At 41.8% G+C, this 25,353-nt stretch overlaps 1 protein-coding gene across 6 annotated transcripts in view; it reads left to right on the forward strand.

Moving 5' to 3' along the window:
* The window catches only part of LOC122543106 (putative aminopeptidase W07G4.4), a 75,930-nt gene that overhangs the window by 277 nt on the left and 50,300 nt on the right, over positions 1 to 25,353 (forward strand). For all 6 annotated transcript variants that reach the window (XR_015754857.1, XR_015754858.1, XR_015754856.1 and 3 more), the window contains exons 2-12: positions 3,299 to 3,340; positions 6,483 to 6,579; positions 7,593 to 7,658; positions 13,430 to 13,512; positions 14,717 to 14,825; positions 16,402 to 16,526; positions 17,391 to 17,490; positions 20,127 to 20,202; positions 21,062 to 21,147; positions 21,645 to 21,749; positions 22,310 to 22,385. Coding sequence is in view for 1 of the 6 variants with exons in the window: in XM_043681370.2 (XP_043537305.2) it covers positions 3,299 to 3,340; positions 6,483 to 6,579; positions 7,593 to 7,658; positions 13,430 to 13,512; positions 14,717 to 14,825; positions 16,402 to 16,526; positions 17,391 to 17,490; positions 20,127 to 20,202; positions 21,062 to 21,147; positions 21,645 to 21,749; positions 22,310 to 22,385 (965 nt within the window). In the remaining 5 variants the exon portion in view is untranslated. The remainder of the gene's footprint in view (positions 1 to 3,298; positions 3,341 to 6,482; positions 6,580 to 7,592; positions 7,659 to 13,429; positions 13,513 to 14,716; positions 14,826 to 16,401; positions 16,527 to 17,390; positions 17,491 to 20,126; positions 20,203 to 21,061; positions 21,148 to 21,644; positions 21,750 to 22,309; positions 22,386 to 25,353) is intronic.

Here is a 25,353-nt window from a genome sequence, read left to right on the forward strand (position 1 = left end):
TGCTCTCCCTTTGGATGCCCGACTTTGATTCTCACTGATTTCTTTAACACAAATAGGAAGTGCTGGAGAAACTATGTGGCTCTGGAAACATTGGCAGAGAGAGAAAGAAGCTGTTCATGTTTCGAGCCCATTGTGATCGTTTTCGAGATTTTTATTTAAATGGTGTGTCCCGATCATCTTTAGTGTGTACTTTTTGCGCAAACGGAAATTTTTTATCTGCAAGTTTATTTTCTTAGATCTTGTGCGCAGTTGTCTTCAGTGACTTGCTTTTGCAAGTATTTTATCAGTTGCTCAGTGCTCTGGGGTGGCTGGAGGTTGGGCAACGTTTAAAATACTGTAAATGAGTGCCCGTTAATACAAAGGTGACTGATATGAGTGAAGTACGTTGTGCAATGAGCTGCGTTCCCTGGATAGCGTTCCACCCCTCACACTCGTCCTCTGCCTGTTTGTGTGTGGTCAGAACTTTACCGAGCAGTCAGACATCGCTGCTAATTGCTAATCTGCAGCTGGAATCTAAATGCTTGCAATATGTAGTAACTTGTTTTAAGTTCAGAAACTGGATCTATATTTTCTGTGAACTTACATCGAAGAAGATTAGAGAAATGGGGAGACTTGCATATTTGATGTTGAACTTGTGTGAACGGTCTGGGATTTGTGGTAGTTGATTGCTCGCATTAACCCCCCCCATAAGGCACTTCACTTGGTTTGTTTTCCCCACAGGTGCTGTTTTTCACATATATTTAATTGAACAGTGGCTTTCTTAATCAAAAGACCTCTGGTTTCAGTTTATTTGACGTTTTTCAGATCTGTTGACTGCTTCTAAGTACATGTAATTTTTTTAAGCTTTGTCATATGCCAGTCTTCAAGGAGGGAGAGAGGGGAAATTGCAGAAGTGATTCCAACTAATTATACCCTCAAAGTTTCAACATATTTTTCAAGCACAACTTCCTTTTGTGGCTTTAAGAGGTGTTGTGTTTTCTTTTTGTGAAGAGAGGTTGAGATAGGTGCTGAATGCTCTGTTCCCATCTAATGAAGTTGACAGCTTTTGAGGCCTTGGAATGTTTTAAAGTTGGAACAAATAAAACAGCATCAAGGGTGGGATCAAGCTTCCACACAACCAGGATTTTAGCTTTACATTCAATAGTTGCTTCCACAGCTGGTTTCAATGATTTCTGTTCACATTACAGCTAAAAACTTGGGTTCTCTTGCTGCTGCTAAAATTGCATGTGAGATAACCTCTTTTATTGAATTTGCCTTTGCCAAGGGTGTGTTTTGGGTTGTTACTCCATTGGAACAGTTATTTAATAGTTAAATCAAATATTATTCTGTTAAGTTTTCTAGTACAGTAAACTTATTATGGTTTTATTTGTATTTTAATTAGATTGAAAATAAAGTGTGTTTTGCTTCAAGCCTGGCAGTTTGATCATTTTGAGTTGCATCTGGAATGTAGTGCCTTAGACTTGCCTTTTAAAATGCAGTGTTGTGATCTGGGCCTTAGTAATATATTTTGAGTGGATTTGATCTGGTCTGTAAAGACTTTTCTTAAACCAATGCTGACTCTGGCTGATCCTGTCACTATATTCCATGTGTTCAGCAAGTACTTTTACGATGAGCTCCAGCATTTTTCCCACTATCCATGTCAAGCTAACTCATCGACAATTAAAGGTTTTCTTTCTGCCATCCTTCTTAAATAGTTGATTTCCATTCATTACCATCCAATCTATATGTCCTCTTCCAGAGTCTGTAGAATTTGGTAAATGACCAACAGTCTGTCTACTATTATCAAATTGTTTTGCATCAGTCATTGGGATATCATTAGTTCTCCTTGAGTTTTTGTTCTCTGTGCAGTTTGTAATTAATGTTCTTGGTCTTCCGGCTCAACTCCGAGTTAGACATGCTACCATCGTAAACTTTTTTTTTCTTAAAGAAGATCCCCCTTCAACTTATGTTTGATCACTGTCCTCATTGTAAAAAAAAAAGACAAAGTATCCTGACAATGGAAATTGCTTGTATACAATTTAGTTGACTGTCAAATGACCAACTAATACAAATCACCACTTTTCAAGCCTGCTGAAAGTAATCAAGGTGTCCAACTGGGTAAAGCCTGTTTCTACCTCTGCTGTGATAAGAGAATTGTTCATTCTCCTTGTTCCACAGCCTAACTAAACATAACAGAAGCTTTGCTATGTTTATTATGAAATATAAAGCAATGTTAGGTTTCCGACAAAACCTCAGAGGCTTATAATGTAAGGTTCTTATGACCCACCTGGCTCTTGAGAATGGTCAATTGTGAATTTACTACTAGAAATTGTTTGTGGCAAAATTTTATGCTCAAAGTTGAGTTTGAAGCACACGTGAACGAAGACACTAGAACCATTTTGTTAATGGATGCTACTTGGTTGTTTTCATTTTATGGCAGGTTTTACAGATTTTGTCTAATAAATGGTTGTTTTCAAACTTAACATTTGTACAGATTCCAAACTCATCATCAAGTTAATTTTAAATTCAACTTGCAGTTAAAAATCTTCATATGTTTATAGATTTCGGCCTTGAATTGCAAATGTTTACTGACCTTAACTGGTGGTTGAATTCATTTCATTTGTTAAGATTGGCCATGACCATAGACTACACTATGCATATGATAGCCATGCTTTGAAATGCCAGGTCATTTATTTACTGATCAACAGATGCAGTCTTTAAAACGTAGAAATTACGAGTATGTCATCTGAATACTGATGTTAGGTTTTGGACCCTTGATTGCTGCTGCTATTCTGCTGAGACTCTGTCCCTCTCCTTGTCATAAGGATTGGAGTTGAGTTTTGCTCATGCAAATTGGCTGCAACATGCATTATAAAGTGACCACACTTCCAAGAAATAAACTAAAGTGCGATGGATATCCCATGTGTGATGATAGAAATGGCCTTTAAATCTGAAGTTCAAGTTCCTTTATTTTAAACCTGTTCACCCTGAAAACAACGGCAAACTTGGAACCACAGTCATTTTGCCCCAGTACTGGCCTGGTCTAAGTTGTTGGTGCAGTCACTGCCAAGTTGCAAAAGGGCATCTCTTGAATTGACTAATTCAATCTATCATTTTCATCGTGAGTACCTTGACATTGAGATTGAAGTACTGTCTTAAGTATCTCAGCCTCCATTTGGTGTACATAATTGTAAAATTAAGTTGCAAGTAACAACTTGGTGAATGCAGGAATCTGAGATTTGAGCCTTTTTTGATGTTGGTGAAATGACATCTTTAACTAAAGATGCTAACTCTGATTTTAAAATAAATTATTTTGCAGGATTCCTGAAATTTTCTTCACAACTGAGTTGCAAGCCACAGAGTGAGTACAATATGAATGGATGTTGCCTTGTGTTGTAAATACTCTTTGTCTTTACAAACAGGATCTTTTCTCTTTTTAAAAGTAGCTGTCTTTGTTCTGGCAAAAGCACCAAATTCGAATGAATAACATGTAATTTTGTTCTCAAACTTTTCAAAAAATACTTATAACCACTTCAAATTTCTCCCAAAGCACATGAAAATGAGATGCAACTGTTTGTGGAATTCATAGGACCCTGGTTAGTGTTGAAACAGGCCATTTGGCACAACAAATTCACACCAACCCTCTGAAGAGCATTCCACCCAGACCCATCCCCAACCCTTTTCTCCCCTGTGACCTCTGCATTTCCCAACACACCTAATCTACACATCCCTGAACATGGCCAATTTCCCAAGCTTCCCACAGACTTCGAGGGTGCATCTGATCAGGTGCTAGAGATGTATTCACTTTTGTGTTTTAAGACATCCAGCACCACTTCTGTTATACATATATTTTTCAAATGTCCCCATCTATTTCCCCACATTGTGTATCATCAGTGTTCTTCTCCACAGTAAACACTGATGCAAAATACTGTTATAGTGTCTGGCCATCTCCTGCAGTTCCACACACAAGCTGCCATGCTGATACTTGAGGGGCCCTATTCTCTTCCTAGTTACCCTTTTGTCCTTAACATATTTATAAAATCCCTTTGGATTCTCCTTAACTCTATTTCCCAAAGTTATCTCATATTTTCTTTTTCCTCTGTTAACTGCCTGGATACTCTTCAAAGGATTCACTTGATCTCTGCTGTCTCTCTCTCTCTGACATATGCTTCCTTTTTCTTTATCTAAACCTCCATTTCTCTAGTCATCCAACATTCCATACACCTACCAGCCTTTCCTTTCACCCTAACAGAAACATCATGTCTCTGGACTCTCATTATCTCATTTTTGAAGGCTTCCCATTTTCCAGCCATCCCTTTACCTGTGAACATCTGCCCCCAAACAACATTTGAAAGTTCTTACTTAATACTGTCAAAATTGGCTTTCTTCCGATTTATAACTTTAGCTTTTAGATCTGGTCTATTCTTTTTCTATCACTATTTTAAAACTAATAGAATTGTGGTCGCTGGCCCCAAAGTGCTCCCCCACTGATACCTCAGTCACCTGCCCTGCCTTATTTCCCAAGAGTAGGTCATGTTTTGCACCTTCTCTCATGGGTACATCCACAAACTGAATCAGAAAATTTTCTTGGACACACCTAACAAATTCCTCTCCATCTAAACCTTTAACACTATGGCAGTCCCAGTCTATGTTTGGAAAGTTAAAATCCTCTACCATAACCATCCTATTATTCTTACAGATAAGTGAGATCTCCTTACGAATTTGTTTCTCATTTTTCTGCCGACTATTGGGGGTTCTATAATACAATCCCCAAAAAGGTGATCATCCTTCTATTTCTCCGTTACCCAAATAACTTCCCTGGATGTATTCCCAGGAATATCCTCCCTCAGTACAGCTGGAATGCTATCCCTTACTAAAAAACGTACTCCCCCATCTCTCTTGCCACCCTTTCTATCCTTCTAATGGCAGTTGTATTCTGGAACGTAACACTGCCAGTCCTGTGCGTTGTTGAGCTGTCTCTGTAATTGCTATGATATCCCAGTCTCATGTTCATAACCATGCCCTGAGTTCATCTGCCTTCCCCTGTTATGCCTCTTGGATTGAAATAAATGCAGTTGCATTTATCAGTCCTACCTTGTTCTTTACTGTGTTCCTGCCTGCCCTGACTGTTGGACTCACCCTTTTTTTTCCCAACTGCACCAGTCTCAGATTGAGCTCTTGTCTCATTATTTCCTTGAGCTCCCCTGCCCAACCTTGCTTGTTCACATCCTCCTGAGCAGCTCTAACAAATCTCCCTGCCAGTATATTATTCCTCTTCCGATTCTGGTGCAATCCCTCTTTCTTATACCAGTCACTTTTACCCCAGAAGAGATTCCAATGATCCAACGATATGAATCCTTCTTCCCAGCATCTGCTCTCAACTACGCATTTATCTGCTCTATCTTCCTATTCTTAACCTCGCAAGCTCAGTGCTGGGAGTAATCCAGATATTACTACCCTTGAGGATCTCCTTTTTAAATTCCTCCCTAACTTTGTATATTTTCCCTTCATAATCTTATCCTTTTCCCTTCCTGTGTTGTCAGTTCCAGTACGTATAATGACCTCCTGCTGATCCCTCCCTCTCTGACATATTCTTGATCCTTGCAGCAGGGAGGCAACATTACCGTTCTGATGTTTTGGTTGTGTCTGCAGAAACATTTGTGTGCGCCTCTGACTAGAGACTCCCCTATTACAGTTGATTGCTTGGAACCTGATGTACCCTTCGTTACATAAGAAACATTCTCACGACCAGACACTTGGCTGTTCGTGCTACAACCTCCTGAGTCCATCACTCTCCACATGTTCCAAAACAGCAGACTTATTTGAGATGGGGATAGCCACAGGAGACTCCTGCGCTACCTGCCTATCCCTCCTACCATTTCTGGCGTTAACCCATCTTCCTGACTATATCGGTCATTGGTCTCTCCATGTAATTGCCATCCATCATACCCCCTCGCTCCTGTAAATTCCTTATTGCCTCTAACTGTCAATCTATGCGATCTGATGGGATTTGCAACAAAAGACACTTCCTGCAGACAAAATCATCAGGAATATGGAAATTCACCCCGAAGGACGTGTCTCCTTGGGATTCATATGTTTGTGTCAATGTTCCACAATTACTTTCTGACCCTGACGTTTTAGAAAATAAACTTGTCAGGTGTAACCTTTTCTCCTCATGATTTTTCTTTGAAAATAAAACAAATTTCCAAAATGCTAAGTTTTTAATACAGCTTTCATCACTTGAGAGTGCTTCCCTTTCTTCAAAAGTCTGGATTTGGTTTACACAGTTTGTGGCTTTGACGTTTAAGTGTATCTATAATTTCTTGAATAACGATGGGCAGAAGTTCATTTTGCATATTTTACCTGCACTAAGGTAATGTTTCTGTCAGTTTCCCACTGGAATCAAATTGGTAAATGTTGAGAAAATTTGTTGGTTTATGATCTCCAATGATGTCAAATTAAAATAACAATGTCATGAAAGTATTGTATTTTGTGGTACACAGGCCAACTTGTGATGGTATTGTCTTAGTTACCGACAGCATCAACAAGCTTACTGGAGATCTACAACAATTGAAAGTTCCACTCAACCGCTACAAATCTGTAAGTACACCAGTATTATCATGTTCACTGCACCTGTGAACCTGTTTTCATTAGGTACTTGATATCCAGTACAATAGTCCTGTGGTTTGAGTAAATTAGCAATATGTGCAATTTTAACTAACTGTTTAGATCCAATTCAAAGGAGTAGAGGCCAGATTTTTGCCGCTGACCAGAAAATATTTTTAGCAACTGAAATTACCTCCTGAACAAATGATTTATAGTGAAGGAAGAAAAACATTGCTCATTTATCAATTTGCAACTTCAACTTCTCTCATTTTTCAAGTCCCACATAGACATATACATAGTAGGAAATGCTGACCTGATGTAAAAATCATGGGTAGGAGGAGAACTAAGTCATAGAATTCACTTTCTTATCAAAAATCAAGATCATCAAACTCCCTGTTTTGCTCTTAAAATCTTGTTTGTTTCTTCAGTAATAAAACAGTGTTATTTGTAGAGCAATCATCAGCCTTTAGCGAACTGGTTGATTGAGCCTTTTACTTTAAGTTGTTTCCTTTTACTTGAAGTTTCAAAGTAATTCTTTCAGCCTCTGTCGATTGTAGTTATGTTGCTCTTTTGACAGATTGGTGGTGAACAACATTCCAGAAGGGAACAGGAAGAGATGTGTTGTTGCAGTAAGGATTTGAATGTTTGTCTTTCTGTTCACATTCTCCTGATATCGGCTGTGTCAACTGCAGCTGGATACCTTTGGAGACTTTTTTGTATGCTGAGGTCTCCTGTCGGCAGAAAACTTGGCACCACAACAACTTGAGACAGTAACAGATGCATGATGTACACTAGTTAGCTTCACTTAATCTTCCCAGTTGCAAATGTCACCCTGGACATTTACCTAATGTTGTTTAACCCAAATGGAGAGGCAACTTTGCACTCAAGTCTATCATGTTGTTTACCTGCCTTGTATTCCTCACCTGTGGCTGCTTTAGTTTATCAGGGTCTTAATTGATGGAAGTTAACTTTTTTAAATGAGTGATGATGAAATGTTTGCCTTCCAGATTGATGCGTCAGTCGAGAAAGAAGTGGTATTGGCCAATGCTCCAGATTTTCCAGGGGCAAGAGTGGTGAGTGAGCATTTCAGGTGGGAGCAGACCTTATAAGAAATAGGAATGGAAGTAAGGCCATTCAGCCCATCGAGTCCACTCCGCCATTTAATCATGGCTGATGGGCATTTCAAGTCCACTTACCCGCATTCTCCCCGTCGCCCTTAATTCCTTTTGACATCAAGAATTTATCAATCTCTGCCTTGAAGACATTTAGCGTCCCGGCCTCCACTGCACTCTGCGGCAATGAATTCCACAGGCCCACCACTCTCTGGCTGAAGAAATGTCTCCGCATTTCTGTTCTGAATTTACCCCCTCTAATTCTAAGGCAGTGTCCACGGGTCCTAGTCTCCTTGCCTAAAGGAAACAATTTCCTAGTGTCCACCCTTTCCAAGCCATGTATTATCTTGTAAGTTTCTAATAGATCTCCCCTTAATCTTCTAAACTGCAATGAATACAATCCCAGGATCCTCAGCCGTTCCTCGTATATTAGACCTACCATTCCAGGGATCATCCGTGTGAATCTCCGCTGGACACGCTCCAGTGCCAGTATGTCCTTCCTGAGGTGTGGGGACCAAAACTGGACACAGTACTCCAAATGGGGCCTAACCAGAGCTTTATAAAGTCTCAGTAGCACAACGGTGCTTTTATATTCCAACCCTCTTGAGATAAATTACAACATTGCTTTCGCTTTCTTAATCACGGACTCAACCTGCATGATTACCTTTAGAGAATCTTCAACTAGCACTCCCAGATCTCTTTGTACTTTGGCTTTATGAATTTTCTCACCGTTTAGAAAGTAGTCCATGCTTGTATTCTTTTTTCCAAAGTGCAAGACTTCACATTTGCTCACATTGAATTCCATCAGCCATTTCCTGGACCACTCTCCCAAATTGTCTAGATCCTTCTGCAGCCTCCCCACTTCCTCAGTACTACCTGCCTGTCCACCTAACTTCGTATCATCGGCAAACTTTGCTAGAATGCCCCCAGTCCCTTCATCCAGATCATTAATATATAACGTGAACCACTGTGGCACCAACACTGAACCCTGCGGGGCACTGCTTGTCACCGGCTGCCATTCCGAAAAAGAACCTTTTATCCCAACTCTCTACCTTTTGTCAGACAGCCAATCCTCAATCCATACCAGTAGCTCACCTCGAACACATGGGCCCTCACCTTGCTCAGCAGCTTCCCGTGTGTGGCACCTTCTCAAAGGCCTTTTGGAAGTCAAGGTAGACCACATCCACTGGTTTTCCCTGGTCTAACCTACTTGTCACCTCTTCAAAGAATTCCAACAGGTTTGTCAGGCATGACCTCCCCCTAATAAATCCATGTTGACTTGTTCCAATCCTACCCTGCTCTTCCAAGAATTTAGAAACCTCATCCTTAACGATGGATTCTAGAATTTTACCAACAACCGCGGTTAGGCTGATTGGCCTATAATTTTCCATCATTTGTCTTGATCCTTTCTTGAACAAGGGGGTTACAACAGCGATCTTCCAATCATCCGGGACTTTCCCTGACTCCAGTGACTTTTGAAAGATCTCAACCAACGCCTCCGCTATTTCCTCAGCCACCTCTCTCAGAACTCTAGGATCTAGCCCATTGGGGCCAGGAGATTTATCAATTTTAAGACCTTTTAGCTTTTCTAGCACTTTCTCTTTTGTAATGGCAACCATACTCAACTCAGCCCCCTGATTCCCTTTAATTGTTGGGATATTACTCATGTCTTCCACTGTGAAAACTGACGCAAAGTACTTATTAAGTTCTCCAGCTATTTCCTTAACTCCCATCGCTAGGACCACCTTATCACCTCGCTGGAATTGCACAGCATTTGTTTAATACAGTCTTTAATGAGAACCTATTTTTAATGATAAGGCCAGCATTTGTTTGCCCCGAGTTGCTGATGAGAAAGGAGTTCCAGCATTTTTACCAACGGTTCCTGAATGAGTAGCGACTTAGTTTCAAGTCAGACAGTTTGTTGCTTAGGAGGGAACATAAGAGAATGCTCCTGTTCCTTTGTACCTCCTGCCCGTGTCCTTTTTGAGGTGGTCTCATTTGCACCTGAGGAAGGTGCTGTCTGAGGAACCTTCGTAATGTACTGCTGTGTGTCTTGCAGCTGATGCACACTGCTGTTACTGTGTGCTTGTCATGGAGGGTTGAAAGGGTATTCAAGGGTTCGAGTTTCCTGTGTTGTGTTTTGCGTCTGAATTCTTTTTATTTCATTGTAAACTGGCTTGTCACAACACAGACTGGAAATGGCATTGTTGCATGTCAGGAAAGGAAAATATTCTCCACTGCTTTGCTGAAGAATAATCAGCACACCAACTGAGGAATCTCAGTTGCCTGAGATATGCAAGAATATGGTCACACTGGAAGGTTTACAGATCAAAATTTTTTTTCTCTTTTTCAAAGTTCAGATTTCTTTTGTTTATGGAACATGTAACCATACTGGACACTAAATTTAAAAAAAAAGTCAAAGGAAACTAATTAGTATCTTCTTCCTGGATGACATTTTAAAAAGAAGCATATTTTAAGTTTATACAGTATTTGATGACTTGGGTTCTGTTTTTCATTGGTGTGATGTCTTTGCAATTACACAGCACTAGACAACTAATATTGGCACTTGGCTGTATTGTTATTGGTACTGTTGAGTTTCATTAGTCCTGTGCTTAAATACAAGAACATCAATGACCTAATTTCAGACTGGCAGTGCTGTGAAGAGTGGAACAAGAATTATGCAATTAATGGTAGGGTCATCGTTAGTGTTGTCCAACAGAGACATTGGAAATATAATGCTTTAAAATTTGCCTCCCAGTTGGTGTACCTTGTTGAGGTCGTACAGGATATAAGTGAGGCCCAGTTTGGATGACTGTGTGTTTTGCCTGGTTGCCTGCTATAGGAAGGATATTATTGAACTGGGGAGGGTTCCGAACAGATTTACTAGGATGTTGGTGAGAATGAAGGGTTTGAGTTCAAGTGGACTGGAAAGGCTGGGACTTTGTTCACTGTGACCTTTCTTGAGGTTTAAAAAATCATGACGGGCATAGAGAACATGTGTGACAAGGGTCTTTTCATGTGTGTGGACAAGTTCAAAACTCGGCAGATTTTTAAGGTGAGAAGAGAAAACTTAAAAAGGACATGAGCGGCAACTTTGTTGCACTGAGTGTTTCATGTGTGGAGTGCCAGAGGAGGAGGTGGGATATGAGTATGGTTATATCGGTTCAAAGACTTTTGAATAAGCACGTGAATAAGAAATATTCCGAGAGATATGGGCCAAGCACAGGCCAGTGGGACTAGTGTAGTTTGAGAAGATGGTCAGCGTGAACTTTGAGGTGGATACTCTATGGAAATGTGTATAAAGCTTCATTGAGTGGTGTCTCTCCAGGAAGAAGCTCCAAGTGCCTTCTAAAACATGAATAGCTATCGGAAAAGGTGACTCAACCTTCAAACATTGAATAAGTGAGGTCCTACTGAAAATTGACGAACAGTTGCTCTTGGGGAACCAAGTGGGAACGTTGCCAAATCCTTGGGCTCAAGTTGTTGAGTTGTTTGCCCTGGACCTTTCCTCCACCCAACACACCAATTCTTCTTTGTGTCTCTGTCTTTCTGCGTGCATGGAAAGGTATTAGGAACTTTTAGAATTTTAGCTGGTCAGGTTATATGTAGATTTTCATGTTTTGGTTTGCAATTGATTTTTTGGGACAATCAATACTTGCGTCTTGTCTTGTCTTTCTCTTCTCTCCCCCCCCCCCCCCCCCCGCCCAACTGATTTTGCAGTGTAAACACAACTTGCTTCAACATCCCAGCTTTTGGTCTGTGAAGTCACCCACTTCTTCAAGAGCTCTTTCAAATCTGCGCTGTTTAAACCTGCTTCTCCATAATCTATTTCCCTCTGCCTTAAAAAGACTGGAATAACACTGCTTTTCTGGAGGAGCATTTCAAACCTGAATGAAAGCAAATCACCTGACCTCTATCTTCAGTGTGCAATGCTTTATTTTTTATCTGTGATCCCAAAGTTGTAGACTCAGGATCTTGTGTTTCAATCAATTCAGCTCTTGGTCTTCTAAACTAGACTAGATACAAAGAGAAAGTGAGGACTGCCGATGCTGGAGATCAGAGCTGAAAATGTGATGCTGGAAAAGCGCAGCAGGTCAGGCAGCATCCAAGGACCAGGAGAATCGACGTTTCGGGCATGAGCCCTTCTTCAGGAATGAGGAAAGTGTGCCAAGCGGGCTAAGATTAAAGGTAGGGAGGAGGGACTTGGGGGAGGGGTGTTGGAAATGCGATAGGTGGAAGGAGGCTAAGGTGAGGGTGACAGGCCAGAGTGAGGGTGGAGGCGGAGAGGTCAGGAAGAAGATTGCAGGTTAGGAAGATGGTGCTGCGTCGTGTTGCTATGGTCTGGCGATGGAGGAATCCAAGGACCTGCAAGGGGGAGGTGTGGGCGCAAGTTTTGCATTTCTTGCGGTTGCAGGGGAAGGTGCCGGGAGTGGAGGTTGGGTTGGTGGGGGGTGTGGACCTGACGAGGGAATCATGGAGGGAGTGGTCTTTTTGGAATGCTGATAGGGGAGGGGAGGGAAACATCGTATCATCCGTCCTCCATGATTTCCTCGACAGGTCCACACCCCCAACCAACCCAACCTCCACTCCCAGCACCTTCCCCTGCAACTGCAAGAAATGCAAAACTTGCGCCCACACCCCCCCCCCCCCCTTTACTTCCCTCCAAGGCCCCAAGAGATCCTTCCATATCCGCCACAAATTCACCTGTACCTCCACACACATCATTTACTGCATCCGCTGCACCGATGTGGCCTCCTCTGTATTGGGGAGACAGGCCGCCTACTTGCGGAACGTTTCAGAGAACACCTCAGGGACACCCGAACCAACCAACCCAACCACCCCGTGGCTCAACACTTTAACTCCCCCTCCCACTCCGCCAAGGACATGCAGGTCCTTGGACTCCTCTATCGCCAGACCATAGCAACACGACGGCTGGAGGAAGAGGGCCTCATCTTCCGCCTACAACCACAAGAGATGAACTCAGCTTTCTCCAGTTTCCTCATTTTCCCTCCCCCCCCCCCCCCCCCCCACCTTGTCTCAGTCCCAACCCTCGAACTCAGCACCACCTTCCTAATCTGCAATCTTCTTCCTGACCTCTCCGCCCCCACCCCCACTCCGGCCTATCACCCTCACCTTATCACCCTCACCTTAACCTCCTTCCACCTATCGCATTTCCAACGCACCTCCCCCAAGTCCCTCCTCCCTACCTTTTATCTTAGCCTGCTGGACACACTTTCCTCATTCCTGACGAAGGGCTCATGCCCAAAACGTCGATTCTCCTGCTCCTTGGATGCTGCCTGGCGTGCTGAGGGTTGGGACTGACCCCCCACCTTTTCTCAGTCCCAACCCTCAGACTCAGCACCACCTTCTTGATCTGCAATCTTCTTCCCGACCTCTCCGCTCCCACCCCCTCTCTGGCCTATCACCTTCACCTTAACCTCCTTCCACCTATCGTATTCCCAACGCCCCTCACCCTCCTCCCTACCTTTTATCTTAGCCTGCTTGGCACACCCTCCTTATTCCTGAAGAAGGGCTTATGCCCGAAACGTCGATTCTCCTGTTCCTTGGATGCTGCCTGACCTGCTGCGCTTTTCCAGCAACACATTTTTAAGCTCAAATACCTGCCTTTACTGACTTGTTGCACGACTCTGAAAAGGCAAATTCTCCGAATTTAGGATGCGTATCTGTCCAAATGGTGAGATAATTGGATTGTTGTCTTTTTTCTTGCACAGATCTTTTCACCCACAGGACCCCTCAACAGGGATTATGATGATGTTCGGAGATTCAGTGATGCAGCTGTAGTAGGCATCAAACGGTATGTGGTCCAGTGTTGGGTATAGTCAGTCTCTCTCTCTTTATATGTTTCCTTTATGTTTACTTGAATGAATCTGAAATCATGAAACTGGTGTTGTCTTTGTACTCTTTTTTGAAAAGAAGCAAAATAATTGTCAGTCGTTTTATGAAATACTATTTGTTATACAGATCTGCAGCATATAGAAAGGCCTATCGGCCCATCACATCCATGGTGGCCAAAAACAATTACCAAATTATTCTAATCAGTTTCCAGCTCTTGGCCCACAACCTTGCATGCCTTGGCGCTATAAGTGCTTATCAAAATGCTACTTCAATGGTTGGACAGTTTGTGCTCCTCCCACCCTTCACAAGCAAAAGTGCTCCAGATTGCCATCACCCTCTCAGTGAAAAGATTTTCCTCACATCCTGTCATGACATTGTGTCTCTTCCCTTAAATCTCTGCCTCTGGTGACACCAAGGAGACATGTTTTATTCCTGTCTGCCCTATCTGTGCTGTTTTCTAAATTTTTTATCTCGATCAAGACTCCCCTGAATCTCTTCTGCTTGAGTCTGTCCAATCTAAAACTGTGTGTAACCAATGCAACATTCTGGTAAATTTCCTCTGCAGCCTGTCCAATACAGTCTAGGCCCTCCTATATTGTAGATTCCTGAACTGCCTCCCCCCTCAGTACTCCTGTTGGGGGCTAATCAACGTTCATGCATAACCTAGCTACTCTAAAACTTGATGCTTGACTGATCAAGGCAAGTAAACCTTCTTCACGCTTGGTCCATCTGACATGCTCATTTAACAGACTGATGTATATGAACACCAAGATCCCTCTGAATCTCTGTTTCCCGGCACCCTAATGTTCATCATGTATTCCCTTGCCTTGTTTTTCTTTCCTAAGCCATCATATGGCACTTACCCAGATATAATTCCATTTGCCACTGATCAGCTCATCTGACCAGCCTGTCTCTATCACCCCACCAATTTTTCACAGCGATAACTAGACTGCATGCAAGAAATGTTGGCCAGTCTGCTTTTCCAGCTTTATTTCTAAATACACTTTACTCAGACGGTGAAAATGCGAGGTTTTGTTTGTGATGCAGAGAGGTTTTCTGCCTGCTTTTATCATATACCATACGGGGACAATAAAATGGAAAGATGTGCTTGAAAAAGAAGTGATATTGCACCAAAGCTCATGGGTCTTTTGTGTCTTTCCTAGTGCTTTGAAATCTGGCATGATGAAGCCCCTCCTCGTTTGTCCCCCTGACGAGCTTTTCAAAGAAGCTCCATTAGTGACTCTGCTTGGAGCTCTGCATGCCTTGTATGTGGTGAGTAGGGTATTGCATTAAAGGATAGAAATGTTTGCAGTTAAGTTGGAATGGGATGAATTGAAGGCTCTTTGTACTTGCTGACTGCTTACTGTGAAATAATTTGGCCTCGTCTAGCAAGAACAAGTGCTGTTATTGCTGGACTGTTCATCCTGGGACCTGGACTCATTGGTGGCAAATGGTGAAATTTGAATTCAATTTTTAAATCAAAACTGGAATTACAGGTTGAATGGTGACCATGAATCTTGACGATTGTCAGAAATACTCATCTGGTTCACTTATGTCAATAAGGCAAGGAAACTGCCATCCTTGCCTGGTCTGGCCTGCATGTGACTCCGTACCCACAGCCAATGTGGTTGACTCTTAACTGTCTTCTGGACAATTAGGGATGGACACTAAATGATACTTCAAGCTATGCTGTTATCCCATGAATGATGAAAGGAAACAAAAAGAATCCAGTGTTTGTGACCATTTCTTAACGTGATTTGGATTGAATCAAATTTGCTGAAGATGGGCATCTGTATTGCTTGGAGTCACTGGAAGAAACAGAGGTGGATTATCCACTCAGCGCTTCTGGCTGGCGCTGCCTGTGAATGTGTCAGCCTTATCACTTGCACTGATGTGATGGGTCCTTCCATCATTGAATATTTGTGGAACTGTCTCCTCTAGTGAGTCGTCTTATTGCCCACCACCATTCATCATTGGATATGGTAGGACTGCAGAGCTTAGATTTGATCTTTTTGTTGTGGGATTGCTGAGTTCTCTCACTTGTTGCATATTGTTTGCCATGCAAGTAGTCCTGTTTTGGTAGCTTCACCAAGTTTATTGCCCGTTTTTAAGAATGCCTGCCTGGTGCTGCTCCTGATGTGCCCTCCTACACTCTGCATTGAACTGGGGTTGATCCCTGGCTTGATGGTCATGGTTGAGTTTGGGATTTTCTTGGCCATGAGATATGAATGTTGTGCTGGAGTACAATTCTGCTGCTGTTGATGGCCCACAGCGTTTTGTAGGTATCTGGTCTTGAGTTCCTAGATCTGTTTGTAGTCCTAGCCGTGTAGCACAGTTACAGTGCCACACACAAGTGCAGGTATTTTCAATGCAAAGGCAGGACTTTGTCTCCACAGGGACTGTACGGCAGTCACTGTTAGGGAAACTGTCACGGACAGATGCATTTGCAGCTGGTAGACTGGTAAGGATGATTTAAGTATGTTTTCCCTCTTGTTACTTCCCTGATAGGGGTCTGGAGTAGCACGTTGACGAGATGAGGATGGCAGATTTCCTTCCCTGAAGGACATTAGTGAACCAAATGGGTTTTTCTGATAACTGACCAAGGGTTCATTGTCATCAAGACATTGGATTTGATACCTGGTCCCCAAGACATTTGCTAAGTCTTGCGATTAATACCTCCTGAGCCACCACCTCCTGGATACAAGGTCCATTATGGCAGCCAAGAAGTTTTGAACATAAGACCACTTAAGTTTTCTGGTTGAGCTGATGACATGTTGGATCATTTGTCTTAATTCAAAATGATCTTGCAGAGATTGGTAAATCTATTCCAATGTTCATTGTATTGCAGCCATTGGAGATTCGTGAGACATGCCCAGAAAAGGCAGCTAAAGTAGATTTTCTGGTAGTATGGGCCTCAAGTCAGGAGGAAGGGAAGAAGCTTGTACTGCTGTCATCAGCATTGGAGAGTGGCAGGTAAGAATTTCCCAAGGATTGTGTAGGTTTAAAAAGCCATCTCTTAGCACTGGGATAAAATTGGTTACTTAATGTACTGATTAACCAACTCCATACTTGTTATTTGGGTCTGTTATTATATGCATGTTGCAACCACATAATAACTAATTTGGGCTGTTAGCGTAAGTTTTATTTGTCTGTCTTGCAACAGAATGTTCCTTGTGTTTTGGGCATTACTGCTACATCTGCAGTTTGTGTTCACTTGCTGTTTGGTATTGTATTTTCCAGTCCAGAGTTCAGTTGCTGCTGCTGGCACATATAATCTTACTGCTCCTGATTATAATGTTTGCTTAGTCACTCTAACGTTCTTGACTGTAGAAAGCTGTAGAATTGCAGCATTTCAAGTTGAGTTTAAGATCTATACACAGCACTAGTATATAACTAATTCACTCAACTGGTATTCCCTCTGGTCATTGGTCAGGCTACTTGAATGTAAGGGTAGTTATTTTGCTTGTAGCTTGGGGTTATCTGCAATTATTACTGAATATCCATTGAAGCGTCACATCTTTCATATACTTTTTTTTAGACTTGAAAACTGCTTGAGTCAACTACAAGTTACTGACCATTGGTCACAAATGTGGCAACCATCATCCACTTTTACTGAGACATGTAATCTCCTCTTGTTAGTTACTATCAGCCTGACTTTGCCACTCTGTGGTCAGGACTCCTTACTTCTGTACTCCTGTGAGGGACGTCACGACATGTCTTGAAGCTCGCATATCAACTTGATCATTTTTCCATCATGCTCTTAAATTAGGACTACAGCTCATTGCTAACAAATCGCTTCATTTCTCTGACTTAATATCATCACTTTTGTCTTTACAGAACTGTATGCAGGGATATTGGTGGATCTGACCCAGAGAGAATGGCTGCTCCAAAAGTGGCTGACTACGTTCAGAGTCTTTTTAGTAATTCTGTTGTAGCTGTAAGTTTTCTCTTTGCTGGACTTTTTTCATCTTTTCATGTAACAGTTGCAAATTCTGCCCTTGTTTTCATACATCCGCTGCACTTCTGTTCTAAAATGAATGACAAGTTTCGAACGATCAAGAACAGATTCCACCCCTAATCTTTCATACCATGATCTTCAAATTAGCTCCTTCAAACTACTGTGCCAACCTCAAGTCCTCAATTTTTGCCATTTTAAATATTGATACGTTTCTCTTCTGGCAGTTGGAATTTGATTTGCTTGTATTGTTTTCAGGCCATGCGTTAAAAATCTTAAGTTGTTGGATGGATTTAATTGTGTTTTTTTTTATTGGCTGATAGCTGGGTGGTATTGGGCTTGTGACAACTATAGCCATATAATTTCAAGGCCCATATTTACTCCCAACGTAAGTTTCTCTGCAAAAGATTGAAATAGAAAATTGATGTTTCAGGCCGGAGCCCTTGGCTCTGGCCCAAAATGTTGATTTTCCTGCTCCTCGGGTGCTGCCTGACCTGCTGTGCTTTTCCAGCAACACACTCTCAACTCTGATCTCCAACATCTGCAGACCTCACTGTCTCCTAGAAGATTGAGTTGGACTGGTGCAGTTCCTTCTATAGTGACTTAAGAAGGATATTGATCTGGCAGCAGTGAGTGAACCATCATATTCCTCCAAATCAGGATGGGAGTGGCTTGGAGGGAAGTATGCAGGTTGTGCTGTTTCCTGTTGGCCCAATTCTTATATAGGCCGACCTCTGTATCTGCGGGTCGAGTTTCCATGGTTTCCGTTTCCGTTTCCATGGCTGGAACACAAAAGGAAACATTCTGGAGCCGGGGACCCTGACGCTGCCAGGCAGGTATGTTTCTCATGTAAATGAATGGGTTTGCTCCTATCTGTGGTTTCAGGCTTCTGTGGTAGGTCCTGGAACATATCTGCTGTGGGTATTGGGGGACGACTGTAATTGAGCAATCTCAAATTTAGAAGGTTCTGTTGAAGGAATTTATGGTAAGTTGCAACTCGTGGATTGTACACACTACTTCCACAGTCAACAATGGGGGGATTAAACATTGAAGGCGAAGCAGCAGTTTAAATATGACACGTTAATTCAGCTAAGAAAGGAAATATCTGATCTCTGACAGAGATGAGAATGCTTTCTTGACATTGGCAGTTTAGAGCCAATTTTTATTTTACCTGCTTCTCTCCTCATTCTGTGGTAGATCCCATCAGTCCATTTGGATGGAGCTACCTTTAATGATCTGCAAGACACCCAACACCACTTCATTAATAATATTGGCCTGCCATAGAATATTAATATACCCTCCCGAATCTTAGCATCATCTGTGTCATTCTCTGTGGTGGATACCAATGTGAAGTACTGGTCCTGACCTGTTTCCTCTGGCTCCTTGCATAAATGGCCTTGTTTTTTGTCCTTGATTGGATTGATCCTATCCCTTTCTATCCTCTTGTTCCTAGTTTTGGTATGAAAAGCGTTGGTATTTTCCTAAATCCTACTTGCAAATGCCACTTCATGGCCCCTTTTCACTGCAGTTACCTTGATTTGTGCAAGTAAGAGGTTTGAAATTTTTTTTTCAAACAGCAGAAAGGATGAGTTGAACTTTGGCCCGGTTGTGGACACTCACTACTTGATCTGCCTTCACGTATTATTGTTCGTTAGCTTCTGGTAGCTTACTCTGAACATTTGACGATTTAGATCTTTTCCATGTGACAGATTTTTAATGTAAAATTAGAGTAAACAGTGGGACTGCTTCAAAATCTAAGTTATGATTCAGTGGGTTTGTCCTTCTTGCAGAGCCTAACGCCAGGGCTTGATGGTCCAAGGAAGATGAGTTCACATTACAGCCAAATAGCTCGAGTATCCCCATGGAATTACTGTAGTAATGTCACTGAACTAACAAGGCAGAACCCCATGCTAATGTTTTGGACATAGGTTGAAGTTGTGCTGTAAAGTTGAAACCAAACTAAGCCTGGGATTTGGAGAAAAGTGTAATGCCAAACATGTATTCCCTTTGGATTTTCATAAAAGCTCATCTCCTTCTCCCATGCCCTTTTTTTTGAGGGAAATAAATGTACTTTTCTAACTTGATTCCACGCCCACAGTAAATATTGATGACTTTGAACTCCCTTCTGGACAGCTAGGAATGGGAACTAATTGCTGGACAAGCCAGCGATATTCAAACAAATCAATGAAAAAAATTGGTTCCTGAGCAGCCATGTAATGGAAAGAACATTGCAGCCGTGGCCATTCAAAGTAAAAATTCCAGGTGAGAAAGGGTACGTAGAGGTGTATGCTGCCACAGCATTCCTGATTGCTTGCAGGGGCATCTTGTTACTTGACTACAATTAGTATATGGATCAGATTGGTAGCACCAGTGCAGGATTTGGTCCTATGCATGCTAAGGTGCATTTGGGTGCTGCCTCCATGCCCTGTCTGTGGGGGTCTTGTTGGTGTGGGTGAAATCTGCATTCGGTCAAGAACCATTTTGCAAGCCATTTTCAGGAAGTCAAGGCAAACTGTTAAGAAGCCTAATGTGAAAAACTGAATTATCTGTTGGAATTATTTGGAATTTATGAAAGCTAAGAGCCAGATGGAAAATAAATTCTTCATCTTAATTGCCAGGTTTCAGTCACAAGTGATTCTGTGATTCTCAAGGAGCAGTACCCGTGCTTGGCAGCAGTCAATCGCTGTGCCAAAGGTAAGTTGGTGTTCCACTCAGCTGAGTCTTTACCCTCGTAAAAGTTTGTTAGATTGAATTTTATCGATATCTGCTCGGCTGTTTTCACACTAAGTTTCTTTTGGTATTCCAAGATGATTTTTCTCAACATGTTTGAAACATTTGATTTGTGGAACAAAAGCAGTGTTCAGTGTACATCCATATGTGTTAGATGAGTTACAGATGTGGTTTGTTCCAAGCCCAAGGTGGATTCAGTGTGTCCCTTGGTCAAGGATTGGAGGTGCGATGGTGGAGTATGCTCTTGGATGCAGAAGGAGAGATTGGGACAGGGCATAGCACCCTCTGCATACAAAAGTCAATGGACTGTGTGCCAAATGAGGGTTGTTGGGAGGTTGCCACCCTTGGGTCTGTGAAGGAGGAGGGTTGGAGATGTCCTTGTGTGCACAAGGGCTGTCATGACCTGAGGTGCACGCATGCTCACTCGAGAGCCAAGGTGGGGGTCATGACTTTCACGAGTGAGCTGTGTTCGCTTTTTGTGGAATGAGTCCCTTGTTTGAGAGTTGGTGGTGGGCAATGGGGTGGTGCCTACTACAGTTGGGATGTGTGTCCATGATGGAAAAGACTGGGTTTGTACAATTGTAGTTATGAGGAGGCTGTCATGGGCTGCGGGCTTGGGCTGTTCAGGTTGTGGGGGACACTGCTTCGGCATGGAGACTTGTCAGGTGCTTTGAGAGGTCTTTAGATTCTCCAACCCTTGGAACCTCACACATCGGATTATTTTTCTGTCTGTCTGTCTGCCATGACCACCTACCACCCCCAACTTGCTGAGTCTTCAATTCAGAGTACATGTGCTATGATTTTTCCCTTTTCATTCCCACAGATGTTGAGCGGCATCGAGCACGTGTTATTGAACTGCATTACACAGGAGAGGGTGCCACTGATAAAACACTCATGCTTGTGGGCAAGGTAAGTATCGCATCACAGAATTGTGATCTGGCTAACCATGTCCTTCATGTATTGTTAAGTGTATACAGCATGTGTCAAGAAGTTTATAACAGATTGCAAAACCATGTCTCTCTATGGGTATTAGCTGCATGCACCTGTTGTAAACAAATTACATTTTGTGTTCAATGAGTTTGGAGGTGAAAGTCCTTTTTTACATGAAAGTCAAGGCAGTTCAATATTCATGTGAGAAATTCGAAGTCCTCGTAGCTACACCGTACATGAAGTTTAGCTGTCTGGTGCGAGAATGGGATTTACTTCTAACATGAATTTAGCATTTTGAATTGTTGTATGAATAATTTTTAACATCTGAGGGGTTTTGTTAAATTATTAATGTTTTCTACAAACTTGCATGTTGGTGAAAATGCTTGAATAATCAATCACTAAACTTCAGGCATTATTTTGACCTTGCAGCTAAGTAACAGTCAAAATAACAAACATGAAATGGTCATCTTTCACAGGGGGTAACCTACGATACGGGAGGTGCAGACATAAAAGCTGGAGGTGTTATGGCAGGAATGCACAGAGACAAATGTGGAGCTGCAGCAGTTGCAGGCTTTTTCCAGGTATTTACTCTGTTTTCCTGTTCAGATGAAGCTTGCTTATTTGTATCAAAACTTGTGATCAACTCAGCTCAGCCTTGTTTCCTGAGTTTTTGATGTTTAATTCTGTCTGATAGCAGGATCTTGGCTGTGTTTCTCTCTTTTGAGAGAAGGGATAATACTCAAACGTAGACTGCTGTGGTCAAGAAACTGAATCTGATAAATTCTGTGAATCAGAACAAAACATTGTTACATAATGATGAGTTCTGTGTCTTTGTGGCTGTCTATCCTGCCATTTGCTTCAAATCTGTTGTATGCAAGCAATGCAACTTTAACTTGGGTTTCGTCAATCGTGTCTTGTTTTGACGGCTATTACTTCATGTGCAGCATTATTATTGCAGGAATGATAGGCCATCTTTACAAGTTGTTTGCTGTCAAATAGCTTGTATTCATTTTGCAAACTCATTTGCCCTATCCAAATTGTTTTCTTGTGCTGAATGAAATGAAGCCTCTTTGCACCCCTTCTTAGTTTGCAATTTAAGTTTCATCTTCCATGTTTTATTGAATGTTGTTGTTGTCCACAGGTGTTGTCCATTCTGAAACCAAAAGGAATCCAAGTGATAGGAGCAATGGCAATGGTTAGGAACAGTGTTGGTTCAGGTAATGTGAATCAGAGAAGCATGGCATTTATAAATGGATGATGACAACTGCATTTGTTCAGTCCTGCTGCTGTTTGTCCAAATTTGCAAGGATGAGGGAATTTATTTTGTAAGCTGTGATGCATCTGTTGCTTTTGGATCATCATGGAAGGATGAAGAATGTAGTGTTGGCAATGAAATCAACTCCAAAACTTATAAAGATGGTGCTCTGATTGCACTTGAAGTTTCAGATGAATAACAGTTAAATGGAAGGCAGAAAAATAAAAGGAGAAAGTGAGGACTGCAGATGCTGGAGATCAAAGTAAAACAAAATGTGGCACTGAGAAAAATAACAGGCAGTGTCATCCATTTGTTTTGGTTTTTTATTTGCTTATTGAGGCTACTGATCTGAAGTGGCATTTCAAGTTGCCTTTCTCTGATGGGATTCACCTTCACTAATCTGGGGCCAATGGCTAGTCACAGGGACTTGAAAGGAGTGATCAGGGAGGCCCCAAGTTAAGTCACTACAGTTTCAAAATCAAATAATAGGACAGAAAGTGAAGAAACAATTATAAATCCTCCTTCAGGTACGGCAGGTGAAGGCAACATTTAACTAAGTGTATTCTTAACCATTTCTCTCTTGTGGTTTTATCAAGTTTTTAAAGCACCAGTGCTGAGTGACAGGTTACACTGTGTCTGGCCCAAATCATAGTTATTTCTCTCTAGTTGGAAGAGACTTGGAATAGACGTTTTGGTCCATCCAGCCCATACTGACCATAATCTCAAACTAAACTAGTCCCACCTTCTTGTATTTGGCCCACATCCCTCCAAACATTTCTTCATTTACTTTAAAACATTGTAACTACCTCCATCCACCACTTTGCCCGGAAGTTCATTGCACACAGGAATCATCCTCTGTTTTTAAAAAAATCTTGCCCTTCACGTCTCTAAATATTTCTCCTCTCACCTTTAAAACTATACCCCAAGTCTTGAAATTCACCCACCCAAGGGAAAAGACACCTGCTATTCACCTCATGCAGATCCTTGATCTTCTGATTTTATATACCTCTGTGAAGTCACCCCTCAACTTCCTACAGTTATTAAGTTGAAGGCATGTACTGTGCCTTTGAGGAAGAGAATGCTGTTCTGAGCTGAGAGCTTCTGAACACCTGTGTATATGAGAAGATGGCAGTTCCAGAGTGTACTGGAAAACTGAAAATATGTACCATTTGGCTGTGAAATGGCTACCTGTGTTTTGGTTGCTGCTGAGACAACTATTCAAATTTCACCAGTTAAATTATGCCCCTGGATTCTAAAACCCAATCTCGTTTGAATTTATTTGATCCAATGAGATAATCTGATGGCGCAGTCAAAGAATATGGACATGTTGCAAAGTGGTCAGAGAGAAACTGCTAGAGAGTTAATTGCCCATTTAACATCATGCTGTCCAAGAAATTAGAAAATACTGTCCATCAAAGGTAGCTTTCACATGAACTCATATTAGCAGTAATCACAAAGAAGGTGACCCTGAGAGATCAGCAGCAGGAAAATTGAAGACAGCAGAGAAGGTACAGACTGTGTGTGATTTTGAGATTAAGCTTAATGTAATTTTAATAAGTGTCTTATTGGAACAGCATACTGTTACAGAGTTGGAGTCAGAGTAAGCAATTAAGCAAGGGGGGGGGCTTAGATTTGTGATTTTTTTTTTCTTTAATGTTCACTTTTCAGGGTAAGAAAACAGTGATGTTATTTTCTTTAAATGATGGAATTTAGGAGTTGTCTGTTAGTCACATTTTAACCCATTACAAGGCAAGGCTCGTGATTTAATTAACAGAAAAGGTTCACCCCATGTCATAACACTACGCTCCAGTGGGAAAACGTCCTAGCCTATCCAGCCTCTCCTTACAACTCAAACCCTTCATTTCTGACAACAATCTTTTTAAATCTCTTCTGAAATCTCTTCAGCTGAATAATATCTTTCCTATAATGGGACAACCACAACTGGACATAGTTAATTAGAAGAAGCCTCACCAATGTCCTGTACAATCACAACATGCACCAACTCTTATACTCCAAAGTCCTTCACTACCCTGTCTGTATGTGACAGAATCTTCAAGGAATTATGCACCTGAACCCCTCAGTTTCTCTGTTCAACAACACTGCCCACTGCCCAACTTTTAATTGTAAATCCTGTCCTTGTTTGTTTTATCAAAATGCAACATCTCACATATATCCAAATTAAACTGTGGTCACTCTTCGGCTCATTCATCCCATTGATGAGGATATCTTCATAATCTTAAATAACACTTTCTTCATTGTCAACTACGCCACGAACTTTGCAGTCAGCTGCCAAGTTACTAACTGTGCCTTCGAAATTGTCATCGAAATCATTTAAATAAATGACAGACAAAAATTGGCCCAGCGCTGATCCCTGTGGAATACTTCTGGTCATACACTTCTAGTTTGAAAATGAACTCCTTGCCACCACTGTTGGTCTCCTGCATTTAAGCTAATTTTATATCCTATCAGCAAGTTCACCCTGAATCCCATGTGCTCTAACTCTACTAATTAATCTACCCTGAGGAAACTTGCCCAAGTCTTTCCTGAAAACCAAGTAAACCATGTCTACCTCTCTGCTCTCATTAATCTTCCAGGTCACATCCTCAAAAAATTCAATCAAATTTGTCAGACACAATTCCCTCACACACAATCATGCTGACTGTGACTAATCATTCCTTGTCTTTCCAAAGGCATATAAATCCTATCTTTTAAGAATCACCTCAACAACTTTACTGCCACCAAAGTCAGACTTTTAGATCTACACTTCCCAGGCTTCTCCTTCGAACCCCTTTCTAAACCAAGACACACTCCAGTCATCTGGCACCTTGCCCATAGCTATAGAAGATATTTCTGCAAGGAGCAGAAACATTTGGTTAACTGTGAATCTGAGATGTATAGGATTTTTGTTCAGCAAAATTAAGGGATGTGGG

This window comes from Chiloscyllium plagiosum, unplaced genomic scaffold, assembly GCF_037043375.1.
Source record: "Chiloscyllium plagiosum isolate Xiang-an unplaced genomic scaffold, Cpla_swu_hap1 HiC_scaffold_48, whole genome shotgun sequence".
Taxonomy (NCBI): domain Eukaryota; kingdom Metazoa; phylum Chordata; class Chondrichthyes; order Orectolobiformes; family Hemiscylliidae; genus Chiloscyllium; species Chiloscyllium plagiosum.